The 18,595-nt window shown below is 39.1% G+C and overlaps 1 protein-coding gene across 2 annotated transcripts in view; it reads right to left on the bottom strand.

Annotated features, from left to right (window-relative positions):
- The window catches only part of LOC134534113 (carbonic anhydrase-related protein 10), a 477,139-nt gene that overhangs the window by 22,543 nt on the left and 436,001 nt on the right, over positions 1-18,595 (bottom strand). For both annotated transcript variants that reach the window (XM_063372174.1, XM_063372175.1), the window contains exon 7: positions 3,963-4,117. In XM_063372174.1, the coding sequence (XP_063228244.1) occupies positions 3,963-4,117 (155 nt within the window). The remainder of the gene's footprint in view (positions 1-3,962; positions 4,118-18,595) is intronic.

Below are 18,595 nucleotides of genomic sequence, written 5' to 3'. Positions count from 1 at the left end.
ACAGTGAACCAGTGGTAGAAGCAGCGCTAAGGTATAATTATTTGAATTGTAGCATATCAAGAAATGAATCCGCGAATTTCGCAGGTCTCTACAAATAAGGGTTAAGTATATAAAAATTTTTAGTTAACAATTCTAACCACAACAATTTTTATTTTATTTACAATTTTCTCTAATAACTTACAAGTAAGAGCATTAATTAATTTTTCTCCGTGTGCACCTGATTATTGCTGTCAAAATATTTTTTTTTGTTTTTATTATACGTGTGCTCCTGATTATTTCTCTCAATATATATATTTTTGTTTCTCATATTATAGAAAAAAGATAAACAAATAAAATGTATTCACATATATGCTTAAATCACAATTTCTATAATCCAGTAATTAAAATATCTCGTTTCTATAAATAAATTAAATAACCAATTTTGATAAATATTGAACTCTCGAGTATTTATTCAGTTTTATAAATTTGAGTTATATTTTTTATTTTACCAACCATTATGTATAATATCTAATCAGTCATTTTATTATTTTATTTCAATTAAAAAATTGGCCTGCAGAATTAAAGTTAGTGTTTTATTACGCCAAGCAAGAGTAACTGCTAGCGCGCGTGCATAGGTACACGCACTGTTTTTGCTGCGAGCACGGTCCGGGGGCCGGGGGGGGGGGGGGACACGGGTCGCCGAGTCGAACGGAACAAACACGGCCCGCTAATTGCGCTGCGGCGCCAGCCAGCCAACTGAGATGCTGTCGCGCCAAATCACGCCATCCACTCGGCTGTTTTTAATTTTTTAACGGGGTCCGCTCCAGTTGGAACTCACCTGGAAATACCGCCGCCAACTAACAACATATCCAGAGACCGGGAAATATTCGCGGATTTCATCTCGCGATATGGCTGTGAATTGAAATACTTGTATATTCTGTGCCACGTAAATTGCATGAAATCTGACAGCTAATAAAGATCGCAGGCCATTGTGTGGAGTTTCTTGGATTCTGGGTTGTAGCCGCGTCGAAGGCAAACAAAAAAATTATACCACCGACGTTTCGGTTGCTGTTGCAGTCTCCGTCATCAGGGAGCGGTTACCTACTGAGGTTATTGCAAGTTATCATGAGTAGTATATAATAAAAGCAGCCTCCATCCGTATATCGCTAGCTAGTATCTAAATGTTTGAAGTTAAATAATGCATCAAAGGGCTGAATGGAATTTTTGAACTTGTTACTATATTTGTGCATTTTTAAATATTTTTAACATCACAATAATATTCGTTTCACAATGAAATAATTGTTCGGTGATTTTTTTAAAATTTATATAAATATAATTTCATTTTTACACATAAAATGTTTTTACATACAACGTTGATTAACATTATCTTAGATATTTAACTTTTATAACCTCTTCCAATCACCCATGTGCTTTTCGCCATTTTAAAGAACCGTTGCCAAATATTGTAATAGGGGGACAACATAGGAAACTCGTAAGAAATGCGCGAGACAAGTGATGTCAGCGAACCTGGTAGCTTGGAGTGTAACTACGTTTTTTTTTACGATGTGTTTTAAGTGTGTGAGAGTAGTGGCATCTAGCGGCGTGGAGTGAAAACAGCTTGAAAGCAACGCAGTAAAAGTGTCTCGCGCTTCGCCAATGATGATTGCCCAGAGTTTCCCGTATTGCCGTGTTACGATATTTGCCGTTGCGACGGAAACGGACGTCATTTCCGTTTTCGCCAGGCACATTTTGCTGGCTGGTTGCATTAAAAAAAAAAAAAATAGAACCCGTCCGTCATGCCAAAATGTTTGATGGAAACTTGAGAGTCATCCAACTCGTCAAACAACACATGGCTGTGCTGGTGACGTCTCGGTGACGTCATAAACCCTCCAGCCTTGTTTGACACACAACATACTGGAAGGTGACGGAGGGCCGGAACGATTTGACAGCGTGGCAGGGTCTTAAAGGAAATTTGAAAATTCGAGGCTGCGGTTTCGGCCGCGGCCTTTAAGTGTAATCAACCGCCGACGCACTTCGGTGTCGGGTCGAAGAGGGTTGGCGGGGTTTTGGAAAAGATGGAGGGGGGAGGGGGGAGGGGTCACACAGAAAATCACGTGATTGGTCGAGTGAGAAGACTCGGGGGGGGGGGGGGGGGGGGGTCGGTTGCCGGCCCGCAGGGTCGTTCTGCGGGACACGCGGGAGAACCGACAGAAACCAGCCCTCTGCAGCCACCGCCGAAAATGAAAATTCCTCACCTGCGGGCACCGCCGGGTCTAGGGGGCGGAAGGGAGGGTGAGGAGGAGGGGTAGGGGTATATCAATCATCAATAACTACTGCGGCGTGGACGTGGACCGGTGATTGTTTCTACCCTCCCCCCTCCCCCTCCCACCTACAGAGCTACACCAACTCCACCTCGTGCTCCTGGGAGAACAGGTCGGCGAGGCGGGCAGGGCCACAGGACCGGAACTCTCATTCCAATCAATGCGGAAAAACTGCTGTTTTTTTTTGTTCCTACGCACGCGTATAACAAAACAAGACAGGTTTTTTTTTTTAAAATTCAAAAATACCACTTGCGATTTGTACCAGCATACGGAGTGACGTAAAAAAAATAATTTTTTTCCCCGGTTATTTTTTTTGACAGCACAAACAATTTGGTTGAAAATTCGGGAGGCATCATAACTATTCCAGTGGTAAATGAACGTAAAAAAAATACTATTTTACATTTTGGCGTGTTTTTGTCGATAACTGAGCTTGCTTATAAACTCTTGATAAATTATATTTTTTAATAGACTTTGAAAAGAGTAGCCATAATACAGTGTTTTCCAGATTGTTAAATCACTTATATATAAATATATCTGTAAAAAGTTTTTTCCTTTCAGTTTATAAGTAGAATTAACGATTACTCTGCTGAATTGTTTCGCTCCAGGCTAGACTCAAATTTTCTATACATAATCAAGTCTTTTATGAGTGCTTGTGGGTCGACACCAAAGGTTGCAGCTTTCGACGTGTTACACATGATTGGGTAAAACACTTCATCTCCTTGTTTATTATTGGCTCAGAGTCATCCAGGGCGTGTCCAAAACATTATTGTCCAATCATTCAAGTTCGCAGATGTACATGCATTTCAAATCTACTTTCTTCCTAATGAGTCCGCAAAACCCTCATTCCCTTATCAATAATAAATTATTGTATTAAATCTTTTGTTGGTGTGTTTTGTTGGTTAGAATATATGTAATGCCAGCTGAGTTTGTAAGATATGGACATATATGATTCTGAGAAGATAGATCTATATGTTCAGGCCAATTAGAACATACTGTACATAATAATTTATAGGAGTGTCCTCGAAAGCATTATTCGCCATTCAAGACTTGAACCAAGCCTCATATTTGGTTGGTTATGTGAGGTTGCTGGTGACGCCCCTTTGCACAGTTTCGTAAAAGAATTTGACAGGAGGATCCCAAATACAGTCTAGGTCAGTCCTCGGAAGCAATACGAAATGATTAATACTACACGGTGCGTCGCTCACCTCCTGCTTGGTGATGTAGACAGGTTTGTTGAGGATGCCCCACGCACAATTTAGGAATCGGTTTCGTAAGATGGTTTCGAAATAGAGTGCAGGCTTCTCTGTGGAAGCAGGGATCGTCGTGCGAGATTAAAACTGCACGGTGCATCACTCACCTCCTGCTTGGTGATGTAGACGGGTTTGTTGAGTATGCCCCACACACAATTTAAGAATCGGTTTCGAAAGAAGGTTTCGAAATAGAGTGTAGGGTTCTCCGTGGAAGCAGGGATCGTGGTGCGAGATTAAAACTCCACGGTGTGTCACTCACCTCCTGCTTGGTGATGTAGACGGGTTTGTTGAGGATGCCCCACGCACAATTTAGGAATCGGTTTCGAAAGAAGGTTTCGAAATAGAGTACAGGCTTCTCCGTGGAAGCAGGGATCGTCGTGCGGAGACAAATTCTGCACGGTGCGTCACTCACCTCCTGCTTGGTGATGTAGATGGGTTTGTTGAGGATGATCCAGACCGTGGTCTCCCAGCAGCCCGGGTGCGTGGTCGACCCCTCGTAGGTCATGTAGTAGTCCGTGATGGGCATCAGGCTGCGCAGCGACAGGTGCTTGACGGGCGTGGACGATCCTGAAACACGCGCATGGCAACCGCTCTCCTCAGCCAAGACTGCCCTGCCTCCTGCGTCATGCAGCTAGCCTCGAACGCGACAGTTTTTCTCACTTGTAAACCTCTCAGCGCTCGGCATAGGCCATTTAGTAGGAGTCATTTTATGAATGTAACTGAAGTCAAATGAACGGATTTGAGAAATCACGATTCTGCGTTTGTGTGGAAGTCTCAGAAAATCGAAAAGATGGTGGACCCAGCTATTAGGATGTTGTGTTGAAGTAGTAGCCTGGCTTCTGGGTTGTAACCGTGTCCTTGGCGATTAATTCACCGACGTTTCGGTAGACATTGCAGTCGCCATCATCAGAAACGTCGGTGAATTTTTCGCCAAGGACGCGGCTACAAACCAGAAGCCTAACTACTTCAGACAATGGCTGTGAAAGCCTGCGAACATTGTTGTGTTGAAGTGTTTTTAGATCGTGTGTTATTACCAACGATGGTGTTTTAGATATATTACCAAGTTTTACAAGGTAACATGCATTTAAACTTATCCTTCCTTTATTATATTTTTGTAGTGAGTCAGTTTTCTTACTTGTCAATCATGTGCTCGGAAACTTCTGTACTTTATATAAATTCACTATTTTTTTTAACTTACCACCCCCCTCCTCCCCCGACCATGGTGGTATGTTTGAGTAGATTGTCGCACGGAATTGAATACCAGAATGAAGCCAATATTGACTACACACTTGCTTACATCGTGCGGACGAAATACATTGTAGCTTGTTCCAAAACTAGTCGAAGAGCACAAAATGCACCATCTATTTTTTGTTCTTTTAACCCACAATGCCCACAACTACAACGTGCGCACGAACTGCATCGTAACTGTTCCGAAAATACCCAAAGCGTATCAAATGCACCGACTTTTTAGAAAAAATTGTAGGAAAAGAATAAAAATTAGCTTAACCAATCCTGGGTTGGGTTAGGTTGAAAAAAAAAGAGATTTTTTTTAAGTTTATCCCTAAAATGAATAATTTTCGTATATTTATCACGCCCGGCATGATTTTAGAGAATTCTGTGTTAAATTTAGTGTTCGAGATTTGTATTATAAGTTTATTTGCAACATGAGAACACATAAATTGCTCGTTACCGAGGTTAGATATTACACATCTCTGGCGAGTACTGAAAAACTCGTTCACATTTTTTTCAAGTACAATCTATAGTCTACGTATTCTTCTGCAACTGTTGATCTGTAAACATTGTTTGTAAACAACGACATGCTGTTGGTGTTCGCAAGCTAACATCATGTGTCGCTTTGCAAGTGACATTTGGTAAGAGGGTACCAATGGCGTTACTTTTAAGAACTATCAGTGTTGAGACAAATTGGCTTTAAACATCTCAGATCATTATTTAGTGACACAAAACTGTACGAAAATAAAACATATATGCAGCATAATAAATATTTATATTTTTGAATCTTTCGGGACTTGCCTATAAGGAGCAGATAAATTTGTTTCACTGTATTTAGATGTTATCATCTTTAAATATATGGAGAAATTTAACGCTTACATAAAGAAGAAGTACATTTTTTATCAAGATATTTATAGTTGCCGTGAAGACGTCATAAACTCTGAAAATAAAATTTTGTTTCTATAATCGATAATGGTTTGTTCTTCTTGTGCAGCAGGTCTTCAAAATGTTGGATCAGTGACTTTAACAGCTATCTATTTAGATATATTTAGAAGAAGAAAACGCAACAGGTTTGTGGTCAATAAAATGGAAAAAAAAAAGTTTTGCAAATATAGTATTCAAAACGAAAAATGTTTCACGCACTGTTTATTACAATTGTTCCAACGGACAAAAACCAAGACAAGTAGATTGGTTTTTAACGCATTAAATGATTGGATCAATCCAAAAAAATGATCAAGATTAGCAGGAATGATTTATGTTTAAATCATTCAAATTGGGCCATACACTTTCTTAATTAAATAAACGAATAAGAAGTGTTTTTTTTTTTACACCGAAACCAAGTAGCGTGAAGTATTTGTCAAAATAAAAAAAATGCAGCACAAGTAACATAAAGTTCAAAAATTTTTCCCCTCCTTGACAAGCGTCCTCTTGACTCTTGAAATGCCTCGCGTTTCTTCAAGGCTGCTGCGGCTGTAATTTTCTCCGGGGCGGCGGCTGTGTGCTCTTAAAACTGGAGCCGGTATAATCCGCCGAGCGGAGAGACTATCTACAGGAGGCTTGAATTATTCTTGCCTCCTCTCGTTCCCCCTCACCCCCCTCTTCTCCTGACACCTATCGCCCCCTCCTTCACGCGACTTACTTCTGCGTGAATGGCAAAACTCATCAAAGTTGAGCCGGCCTTCTGCTCGGGGGAAAAACCTCGAGTTACGGCGCTGCTTCGCCGGGGTCGCAGGGAAATGGCGCTCGGGCCGCGGAGGGGGAGGTTTGAAGAGGAGGGGTTGCGGAAGGAGGGGAAGTGTTGGAGGGGGAGAGGCGGCGGCGGCGTGATGTGAGAACTTTACGCGCTCCTGGCGGGCGCGGAAGTGAAGATGAGGCGACATCATTTGTAGCTCGCCTCCTTAAAAATGAAGTGGCGGGAATGAAGGGCTGGCAGTCGAGCTCACGAGCGTCCTTTCGGCGTCGCGGCGGCGCGATGACATTATTTTGCGTCGCTTCACCCCCTTCCCTACTTTCCCCCTCGCATCATTTGGCGTCGACAATGCGTTCACTGACTCGGTTCTGCCTGGAAACGGGAAAAGGGGGGTAGAAGGAGAAATGGAGCAGCGATACCGCAGACAGAATCGTCCTGCGGTCTATCTAAGTTCTATTTCTCTCTCTCTCTCTCTTCTCCCTGAATTGCCTTTCTTTGCACCCATTTCCTTCGAGTTTCTATTTTTTTTTTAAACTGAAGAATAATGTTTCCTGGGGCATCTAACGTGACAGAAGATCAACTAAACTTAGCCACCACGCCCGGAGCAGCAAGCGCTCAAAGGTCAGTCTGAACATTTGGTACAAAAATACACTAAATTAGAAATTTTTCTGTCTTACTTATTTAAAGTGACAAAATATTTGGCATCGAGGTTTGATAATTTAACACTTTCTTGACAAAAAAAATGAACTAACATTTTTTTTTAGAATTACTGTAATTCATACAGATATATTTAAAACAGGGATCACTATATTCTCTCGGTGATCAAGTGAGACGAAAGTCACCGCGGAACGCATTAGTCGTGTATGTAGAGATCTGAGGTATTGGTTATTTAGAATGGATGAAATAGAGTTTAGCCTACCTATCATAACAGCGCTACGTGTGATAAATCTGGAACTACAGGTCTTGATTTGTTTTGATTATTGTTAAATTCCTGCTTAAAAAAAGATTACTAATAAATTCATTTCTAAAATCTTTTCAATTTTTTTCAGTTATTAATATTGTCTGAAAGTGATTGGTAATTTTACACCTCAGAGAACAATTAAAAAAAAAAAAACGGAGATAGTTTGTTGTAACGTCTTAGTCCAGGGTGGATCATATATATTATATAATTTTTTTTTCGATCCGTGCGTTGATATTGGGTGTTGTGATGTCAAGCTTCCATTTTCGCGGAAATAGTACAAAAGAAAGCACGGTAATTAGTGGTTATGATTGATCACAAAATATCTTGCGTTATGGTAGTTGACAGTCCGGAATAATCCCAAAAAGGCTAGGAATTTGCATCTGTGTTGCAATCCCAACACTAATAGAAACTTCGGCTGCAGTTAAAAAACTGAAACCATAAAGTGTTAACCGCGCTAAATTTCCATTACATTAGCCTCGCAGCTGCTCAGGAAATTTATGTCCGCTCACATATTGTTTGTTCAACGTTTCCAACCCGTCGTTAATGCGACGATTTACGCCGTATTCGCATAAATGCTGCGAAGGAACAGATAGCATATATATACACCCACCATGGCACGACGACTATTTTCGTGTTGTTTTTCTAGACTCCAGAGAGGAACAAAGTTATGCTCAACGAAGTTACTCTTCGCTCTTTCAGCCTTTTATCTAATAACGCCAACCTTTTGAGGCACTATATACGTGTATACACTTTTAAGCCTGTGTGAAAATGCGTGAATTTTCGTTTTTTCTTTTGAAACCTGAAATAACTAGGTGTAAAATTGAGAGCAAACTCTTGGCATATATTTTTTTTTCCCCAAACAGATCAAAATACCTATACTTCTTTGTATACGAAGGAGGTTAATTGAAATTACATTTGATTCCCACTCACAAAGGCAACTTCAAAAACATTTTATTCTAACACTGTGAACTGTACATACGAGCAACAATAATACTACAGTTCACATTTTCGTTGATTTGCGTTTCTCTCGCTACCATAGATTCACGTAAATTATCCACAAAAAATTGTCGGACGGGCCTCGGTTTGACTCAACATCAGGCACCTGCAACATTCACGTTATTTAATTATGAGAGGATGAACCACACACACGCTCTACACATACAAGTCGGTGTATTGTCCATCGGCTGCTTCTGAGTGTTACGTTCCGGCCGGATTGAAGTATGACCCCTTCACACAAAACATTGATATTTTGTACTTTTATAAAAGATTCCTTTGGAAACGAATTGCCAAGAAATAGTTTTTAATAATAAAGAAAATGTAAATTTGTAGTACACATTGATATGGTAATTTTTGAATATATGAAATGCGTTTTTTTTTAAAGAATATTTATTGTCACACAAACTTCTTTTACAATTATTTTTTTAAAAACTTTAATTGATGATTTATACAAGCATAAATTATTTCGTACAGTGGAAAAGTTAATCGAATGTTCAATAATTGGAATTTATTTGGTTTTAGTATGCTTATTAATGAGCTATGCCCGGGAAAGAATTCTCACCCAGTATGATTAAAAAAAATTACAGTGTAGATCATTATTTTGCTAAGATTATGGATCACCGATCGAAAGTTTAGTGCATCTGGCCAATACAATTTTAAGTATGAAGTCGCTATCAAAGTGATACGGAGCCCATTATAATCATTGAGGTGCCTAGCCTTAAAACCACTCTGCATAACGGTGTTGCGTAAAAAGTACTTCATCTTGATCGTCAGTCGAATTCATCAAGAGCGGTATTTATCTTCAAAAATGTTTCTACGCATTTTCTCGGAAAATGCATCTGCAGTTATCTAAAATGCACGTTCCCAACCTACATTATATAACTTTTTTTTATTTTTCATGGTTTAGTACCTCTACCTACATAAATCTTATTATTATTACACTCCCTTTGATTCATTGGCTGTTGACTTGTAAGACGCCTCAAATTGGTAACTTGAGATCTGATACTTTTTTGGTTGAAGATTTCTCACTGGCCAGAGTCCTCCAGACTAACTGTGAGCCAATAGAAAAAGCAGTGCAAAGGTATAAGAAGTTGAATCTCAGCTCATCACAAAACGAACCCGCCAATATTTTCCATTATTAATTCATGAATCAAGTAGACTTCCCTTAAGTTATCCCAGATGTGTTTGTGGGAGGTTATTTAAGCCACTCTCGCACTCCAACTTCCCGGATGCAAGCAGGAGGCGTGAAGTTATTCCGACGAATGTCTCCATATTTTACGCCCTTCTCAAACCTGTGAGGGAGAAAACCTCCCCATCCTGTCTGAAATAAATTACTTCCAAGAAAATTACGTCTATACATTACGCAAATTAAAAGGCTTCGCCTAAATCACGGGGAGGTGTTCGCGCGGAATTCACCCCTTAACATATGTTCCTGGGAGTAAATTAAGCCACTATATTCTGTTTCCAGAAGCCTAAATCACTTATACGTGGCCCAGAGAAGAGCAGAGGAGCAATTCTCACCCTTCTCAAGTAAAACATATCTCTTTTTAGACCAAAACATTTCTTATTTGTATTCCGGCAATTACAGCAAAAGCGTGAATAACCCATCATGGGGTAACTCATGTTAAAAATTTTTCACAAAAGAGCCTTAATGATTTTAACACTGTCGAAAAATCGAAATTTATTTTTTGTTCCTAAATGAATAAAAAATATCAGAGTTTTGTATAAGTGACAGACGTTAACTTTTAAAAACCGAACGAAATACTACTTTTAATTTTTCGGGTATGTTTTAAAATACGGAAAAGTGTTCTGTATTGTCGAAACATCAATTCCCTTATCCCGGAAACACTCTTCTTTCTTTATAATTCCTGTACCCATAGTGCTTCTGTCAATGGAAAGTAAAAACTATTACTTCGTGGCCACGAAGAAAGTTTAATCATCTGACGCTGGACTGTAACTATTATATTTATATGACTAAGTTAGTGCCAATAATTTTCACCAACTGAAAAAGTCACAAAATTTGAAGTTCATTGATTATTTACAAAAATTCTTTTCAAATATTACAAAAATTACAAATACGTTTGTAAAAGAGTATAATTCGTGAAAGTATGTTTTTTTTTTCATGCTGTGAATGTAAATTAAAATATTGGGTTCATGCCGCCATTGTTCAACTAAACGATCTTTCATCTTCAAAACCAAAAACGGCCTGTGGCGTCCAACATCAACCTGGCGAGTTCCAAGTGCACACAGTGCCGGACACAAGGTTGACGGCGGGAGGGGCCCGTGCAAGTGTTGATTACTGCACCCACGTAATGACACGCTGTAAATATTTGTGGCAGAACAGTAAATGCAAGGGAGATATCGATTTGAAATTTTATGTATAGCCCTTGAAATAAAAGTAATAACGAAGGAACAAAAATTAAAAAAAAAATCCCAATGGCGCGAGAGAGTGAGGCTCAAGCGTGTCTCGACGACACCGAGGCCTTCACAGACGACGGGGGGGGGGGGGGGGGGGGGGGGAAATTGACTACCACGAGAAAAAACCCCTCAAAGACGACGAAAGTATGAAAAAAAATGGAAGAGGGGGGGAGGGTGGTTGGTTGGTATATTGAACCCCGGGGAGGCGAGCGTGCCCCAGTGGCGGATTCAGCCTAGAATTTTGGGAGGGGCTGATGACCGTGTTATGGAATACATCTCCCAGTTGAGTGGGATTTCCGAAATAAAAAAATAAATAAAATGGTACACGATCAGAACAAAAGTAGTGTTACATGTTTTCAAAAATTAAGAAAAAAAAATTATTTATGTTTTGGTTATTGCTCTAATTAGTTAGCGATAAGTTTTTTTTTTTGGGGGGGGGGGGGAGGGGAAGCTGACGCTGCTATCACCCCACCCTTAAGACCGCCACTGGTGATGTGTCACCACTCGAGCCACTGCGCGGGGAGTGCGCAGGGGGGGGGGGGGGGAGGGATGGGGAGCGGAGATTGAACGGCCCAAGTGAGGAAGTGGAGTCAATACAGCGCGGGCGAGAGAGGCCACTTGACGCCCGCCGCATTGGGGCCGAGGTGGATAATGACTGCACCCCCCCCCCCCCCCCAGCCCCTCGGCAGTTTCGAGAGCGCTCCGCGATCCCTCGAGAACCAAACAACAGCAGCCGCCGCGCGCCGGCTAGTAGAGAGACCGACCAGCGACCCGCCGCGGGGCTCCGGTGAAACCACCACGGACTGATGCACGGATCTGTTTCCGACCGAACAACTTACACGGATAGCTACAACCACAAACCACAACCCGAACAATCCCGAGTTTCAAACGAAGTAAAAAGGTTAGGTTAGGTTCGGTCAGTGGTAATTGATAATTGTATTCCATTTCCGGGAGTGTAGGTTTAGGTTGGGTTATCGCAACTTAAAATTAAAATTTGTTACGGTTACGTTAGCGTTATTTTTTAAAATACTCAACTAACGGTAAAAAAATTAATCCTTTCAATATTGTGTGTATGTTTTTTTTTTTTTTTCCACGGGCGATCGTGAAAACATCGGAGAACTTCGGAACTCTTCGGGTGTAGCTCTCGTCCCTGTCAATAATTGCAGGCTTCGCAAACTTATACGAAGCTTGATTGAAAAGTAATTCCTCCATTTCCATAACTTTTTTTATTTTTCACTATATTTTTTAAATTAGTTTTTTTTTACCGGATAATCATATGTGTCCTCTATGTAATGTTTTTATTTCCTTTCCTCCAGGGTGTCGTTTGTCTGCCGAAAACTGAGCAAAACCTGAAATTCAACCCGCCGTAGAGCCCAGACACTGGAATTTCCGACTTATACCTCTTCCCACCACAAGGGACACATCACTTACAATCTGACGACGAGTTGAAAGCTGTCATTCAATCCTGGTGTTAGAAAAACCACCGGAATTCTTCTGAGACGAGTTTGCCCGACTAGTTACGAGTTGGTGCAAGTGCTTGGAAAGGGAAGGGAACCATGTCGAAAAGTGATTACTTTATTACACAGAGGACACGTGTAACTTTGCCGTGCGACAAAACTTGTGAAAATCCGGTAGCAAATTAAAAAGTTATGGTAGTAAAAACATTACTTTCCATCAAATCCTCGTGGTTAAAGACTGGAAAAAATTCACGGGTTAGTTACGAGATATGAAAGAAACAAAACACTTTTACTTTCATGCTGATTCTGTGATTGGACAACAGTTTGTCTAGAGGACTCTAAACAATAAAAAAAAGAAAGCGTGGGGGTCTTTTAGTACTCGCCAGTGTTATGTAACATCTTACCTCGGTAACGAGCAAATTTCATGAGTTACAAATAAACTTTGCAAATAAACTTATAGTATGAAAATCAAACACCAAATTTAACGAAGACTTCTTAAAAATAACGCTGAGAATAATAAATATATAAAATATATTCATTTTAAGGAAAAACGATAAAATATTTTCCCCCCCTTTTTAAAGCCTAACTATAATTCTGAACCGAACCCAACCCAACCTACACAGATATGCAAAAATTTCGATTGAGAATTGTGTTTTTATCAAAAGCATCACTTGATTATTTCCATGTTTTATTTCTAAGGGTTTGCAAATTAAATACGCCATCTTTTGTTTTAACATTTTGTTTATTTCATGTTGATTATATATCATTTCAGTTTCAAGAAGTTTGGTTCTTTTCAGCATTGTAAATACTTTCATCAACAGTGACTCACTGTTAGTTTCTCCTGCGAAGTAATTATTATTTGTGAGAGTGACAACAGTAATAATACTGTCAGTAGACACTATTTTATAGATTAATAAAATCAAGAAACAGTATTATTAAAAATGTATATTAAAACTTATTATGAATAACAATGGTGTAAAAAATAATAAATTTTTTAATTTTAACATGCCTGGGTAGTATCAATTTGGCAACAGTGTTCGTCATTTACCCTGCTCTGCAATCTAAGTGAGAAATCGGCTATAGTCCCAGGTCTCCTTCGCTGGTTCCTCGCCTCAATAGAAACTAGGGTGACGTAGTAATCGCCTCAACAGAGACTAGGGTGACGTAGTAATTTTTTTTTTTTTTAATGGAACAGAAATATTCCTGCAAAATTACAGATATTTGTAAATTAATATATTTACATGAAAACAACTGGTTCACTAGGAAATAGTGTTCACAGTAATACTGGGTTAGGATTCTTACCCGGGAATTTAAGCTTTTGTTGTCCCAGTATCGCCAATAGTTAAAGTTATTTGTAAACTGTTTTCCCAAATAGCTTTCCAGTATTAACTACGGTCATGACGGCATCGGGGGTTGGAAATTACGAAGCCTACTTACATGCTTGCATACAAGCAGTCATAAATGTAATTTATGACACGTTACTTAACTCACAGATTTTACAATATTAGTTTCGACATGGGCACCAGTTTTTTTTTTTCATTTAAAATTTATAAACTAGTTTTTCAATACAAACATTTAAGGAATGATAGGTAATACTTGTGTCATGTAACTTATCTCACATCTGATAGTTCTCAAAATTAGAATCAATAGTCCACCTATCCTTTTGCCTCTGATTTTCTGTCAATAGTGCCTACAAACAACTCAATTTGGTTGTCAGTATTCGTAAACAAAAATCATGTATTGCTTCGCAGATAGCACTGCTACATTTTTTTAAAAGAAATATCAAAATTGAACAAGTTTAAATGACGCCTGCTTAGCATTAATTACATAATCCTTGAGTTACTTCAGATTTCTGACAAAATTAAAAAATTTATAGAGATGCTAAGTTCATCAACACATTAGCTAAGAATTTTCTTATCATTATTATTCATTGCAATAAAACTACCGGCAAATAAATTCTGTAGTTTTTTTTGCCTATACTTGCGACTAAATCACGGCACAAATGTTATCAACCGACAGAAATTACACCGCATTACATTTTCCAGGGGATTGTGCAATTTCTCCTGCGTGCAAAGGTCTTCCTTCAAACACCACGGAATGTTTCCAGATAAAGAGTTTTCTCCTCGAACATGAATTCGGAGACGTTCACGAACATGCCTGTCGCTGTCGCATGTTTCTGTAGTTGCGGTGCTTCAACGACCGCTTGCGCGAGCGAGCTCTGTGTGAGATGGCTACACTGGAGGAGGAGGGAGCATGGTGAATGACCCCCCCTCCCCCCCAAGGAAGTTTTGAGAGCTGCGCAGTGTGGGAAGTCTTGCTGACTGAAGTGCTGTTCTGTGTAGGCTGCAGTTCGGAGCAGCCCAGCAGACTGTGAGACTTTCTCCTCCTGACCTCTTCATAAACTTTGTTCTACGGGGCAGAGGTGCGAGTCATCCGACGGAGAAGAGTGAGTGCTGCCTGGAACTAGACACAAGCCAGGTGTCAAGTTCAAGAATTGGATTCAACATTTGCGGTTGTGTTGCTGAGTGCTTGCTGATCGAACAATGGGAGGTTGTGAGTGTTTATAGAAAAAAGAAGATGGATGACCTTTACACACCGTAGTATTAAGGACTCCTGTTTCGAATGAAACTGAAAAGGCAACATTGTGATTAAACGCCATTAATTTTCATGTTTTCGCTGTATCGCTCTATTTTCGACTACACGAACTTACTGTAAATTAGCTAGGGGAAATTGGCCGAATTCAGACAAAAAACTCATTTCAACTTATCACATTTATATATCTACACTTCTTTGTAATTTTATGGAAATTATTCCATAAAAATGGTTTTATTGCCGAACTACTATACAGCTGAGAACTACAACACGTGAGGTTTTTTCACTCTAGTGAGACATGACTGTGAAAAGCATTGAATCAACTTTTATGAGGAATTAAATATCGAATTTTTAATCATATTTGCAAACTAACACTACCAGGAGTTCCAGCAATACTTATAATCACACAAGTACAATATAAATGAATTGCTTTCAATTTTTAAACAGCATGTTTGATAATAAGGAATAAGAATTTTATGTGTGAAATTGATGTAAAAACTGATCTAATCTTTTAATTATACCAGTTTCTTCCTTAGCATAGCTACTATCTTAAATATATATATTTTATTTCTAAACAATATAATCAGAATATCACAATATCGATTTCTTTCAAATAATGGTTTCAATAGGCTTAAAGTTAATTAATATTTGTATAATTGCTGTAATTTTGTATAAACATTAACAGGTGTCTGGTGACCGTTATACCTTACGAATTTTGTCTAAATGTTTAATAGAAAATTTAAAAAAAACTTAACGCAAGTCTGATCCAACATATGTTTATTATGATGTTCCAGCATTCACAATTAAATTAAATGACAGAGAACTTCTTCATTTAAAACTAACTGATTTAAACCTAACTGTTAATCAGCATGTATTATAACGGCGGTTTCACTACATACACAATGTAGTAGCAAATTGAATTCCACACTGCTGGACAAAAAAAAAACTTTTTATTGGATTTAATATACTTATTTTCTGTTTTTAATACTAGTATAGGTTATTATGTAACACTAACAATGATGCAGCTGACATGCACAGGGCGAAATAAGGGAGGAAAGTACAGACGACAATTAACATAAAAAAAAATACTACGTATAAATTGATAATTTGTACATAAATAAATAACTAAATATTGCACTTGATGTTTTCATTGCTTGCATATAAAAATGTTGCAAATAATATGAGTGATTATTGTATTGTTGTAACCGAATTATATTTATTACCTTTTGTATCACTTCCAAGACTCTTCGAAAACTTTTAAAAATATATATGTGTCGAATAAAAAAAAATATTACTGTTAAGTGATTTTGCCAAATTTCGGGACAGTTATTTTTTTTATTACAAAACAATTTTTCTCGCCGATGTTGGTACCGCGCGATGGCTGCGATCCAAAGACCCCCGTGACTGCATTGTTCGCGCTTATTGATGAGCGCGGCGCGGCAAGCCTCGGCTCAGGACGGGCGTGAAATAGCTTCTGTTAGCGATGATGTCACGGGGGGGTGGTCACCCCGCCTGCGGAGGGAGGGGGGGGGGGAGGGTGCAGGCGTCATTACACGCGCTAAACCCCCCCGCGTACAAAGAAGGGTGTTGCGGTCAGCAGCAGCGGGGGTCGTCTACAAGCCCTCCCCCTCCCCCCACACACGTCGGCGACCCTGTCGCGTCATCACCGTGTTTTAATTAATCACCGCCTTCTGATGTGTTTCCGATAGCGCTGTTGGGATGGAGGGGTGAAGGTGGGGGGGGGAGGAGGTAATTAAAAGACATTTGCCGACCGCGGACGACACCTCTCGACACCCTGGGTGTGTAGTGGAGGAAATACGTAGAGGGGTGGGGGTGGGTTGGTGTGACGGAGATAAATATCCCCTGGGACGTCACACCACACCCTCGCACCCCCACCCACCCCTGGTGCCCACCTTTTTGGACTCGCCCTAGCGCGTGACGCATTAGCGGCTCTCCCCTACCCCCCCTTCCAACCCCCCCAAAAGGTGGGACTGCCTTCGCTACTTTCCTAAATTAAAAAAAAAAGAAACAAGAGTGATAATACGGAGTTGACCCGAGGCGAACTAGGCGGGGAATAAATAACATAGTCCTCAAGTATCCCGGCATTTGTAAGTGAACAAAGCGTTTGGGTTACAGGGTGGTTGAAAAGTCGAAGATGCTTTGGTAGAATTTTTTTTTTAATTTTAGTTCAAAAAAATACTAATTTAAAGCTGGAATGACTATAAAACCTATGCCAAATAAAAAAAATGCTTTTTCATTAATATAATTTTTTATTACATATTTTAATAAAGTAACTCAGATATTAATTAGAAATTAATTATCTTGTATGTGAAGTAATTGTTTAGTTGCTGCATTTGGTTTCTTAAGAAACACTTTTGATTTTTATCACACACTGATGATAATTATATCTGCAGTCTGACATATATTTTTCATTTGTATGTATAGTTTTAAATAAAGTATTAGTTTTTGAACAAAGGCTGCATATGAACTTTTATCTAAAACTGTATACCACATGATTTCATGCTTTCTGTACATGCTAGGACTGACATATTTCTTTTTGTTTTAAGTTCATAAAAAGCATATAATAAGGACTTGTGTAGTAGAAAAAAAGTTATGAACAATAAAATATGGCGGTATTATGAGTTTATTTAAAACCATCTGAAAAAAAAAACACGAAATATTTTAAGCAAAATAATTTATTGATACTGTTTGCTAGGTAAAACGTAAAGATCTCATGGCTCGGCACAGAAGTTTCAAGCTTTGGTCTCACACTTCATGTTGGTTGTATAATTTTCTTGTAGTTATCTTTACGAGAGGGCTTTTCCTGTAAATGTATCACAATAGCTCTTAGGTCTCAAATTTTCTCAACAGACAGATACTAACTTGGTTATGATCAATTGCTTGACCTTTTACAACTTGAAGATAAAAATTTAGTATAAATATGGTGAGCAGATTTGTGATCCCAAGAAAAAATGAGCTACCGTGATATTATAACAGGAAAATCCCTTATTTCACACCAGAGACAAGAAAACTAAATAATCGCCTTGAAAATATTAATATCAAGCTATCGAAATATCGAAAATTTTACCCTTTTTTACTTAATTATATACTTATTATTTCAGCAAATGTAGTAGGTATATAGTTCATGGTACATATAAGCTATAATTATGAAATTATCTAAAAAAAAAAAGTTTGGTTTTTAGTATCAAAAGTACATTACTTGGTTATTTTTCATTTATTTTTTTCATTCGCTATTCTCATTGCATATTACGGAGTATATATAATGTAAGGGCATGTAATCGACATTGAATGCATTATGTTAAAAAAAAAATTGGGGGGGGGGGGGAAATTACGTAAAGAATATTATATAAATTCGATACCATCGGGACAAAAAAAAATTGAACATTTATCGGCATTTGAATCTCGATGTCAAAATTATCGATAGTTCGTACAAAGATATCGATGTATCGTGTCCGTCGCTGTTCGCCGGAGACTTGAGCGCGGGGGCCGCTACGAGGGGACGAGGGAAATGGTGGCGAAGACGTGGCTGCTAGGGAGGGGGGAGGGGGGAGGTAGAGACGGGAGAGACTAGATAGGGTATAAAGTTGGCCGCGGAGGACAAAAGCCGGCTCCAAAGTAATTAGTGAATATAAGTTAGGTGAGTGAAACTCGAGAACCCCTCAGGGATTAGTTCTGGCGGC

The sequence above is a fragment of the Bacillus rossius genome, chromosome 7 (genome assembly GCF_032445375.1).
Source record: "Bacillus rossius redtenbacheri isolate Brsri chromosome 7, Brsri_v3, whole genome shotgun sequence".
Classification (NCBI taxonomy): domain Eukaryota; kingdom Metazoa; phylum Arthropoda; class Insecta; order Phasmatodea; family Bacillidae; genus Bacillus; species Bacillus rossius.
The sequence above is the reverse complement of the archived record's forward strand: the minus strand, read 5'-3'. Positions and strand labels throughout refer to the sequence as shown.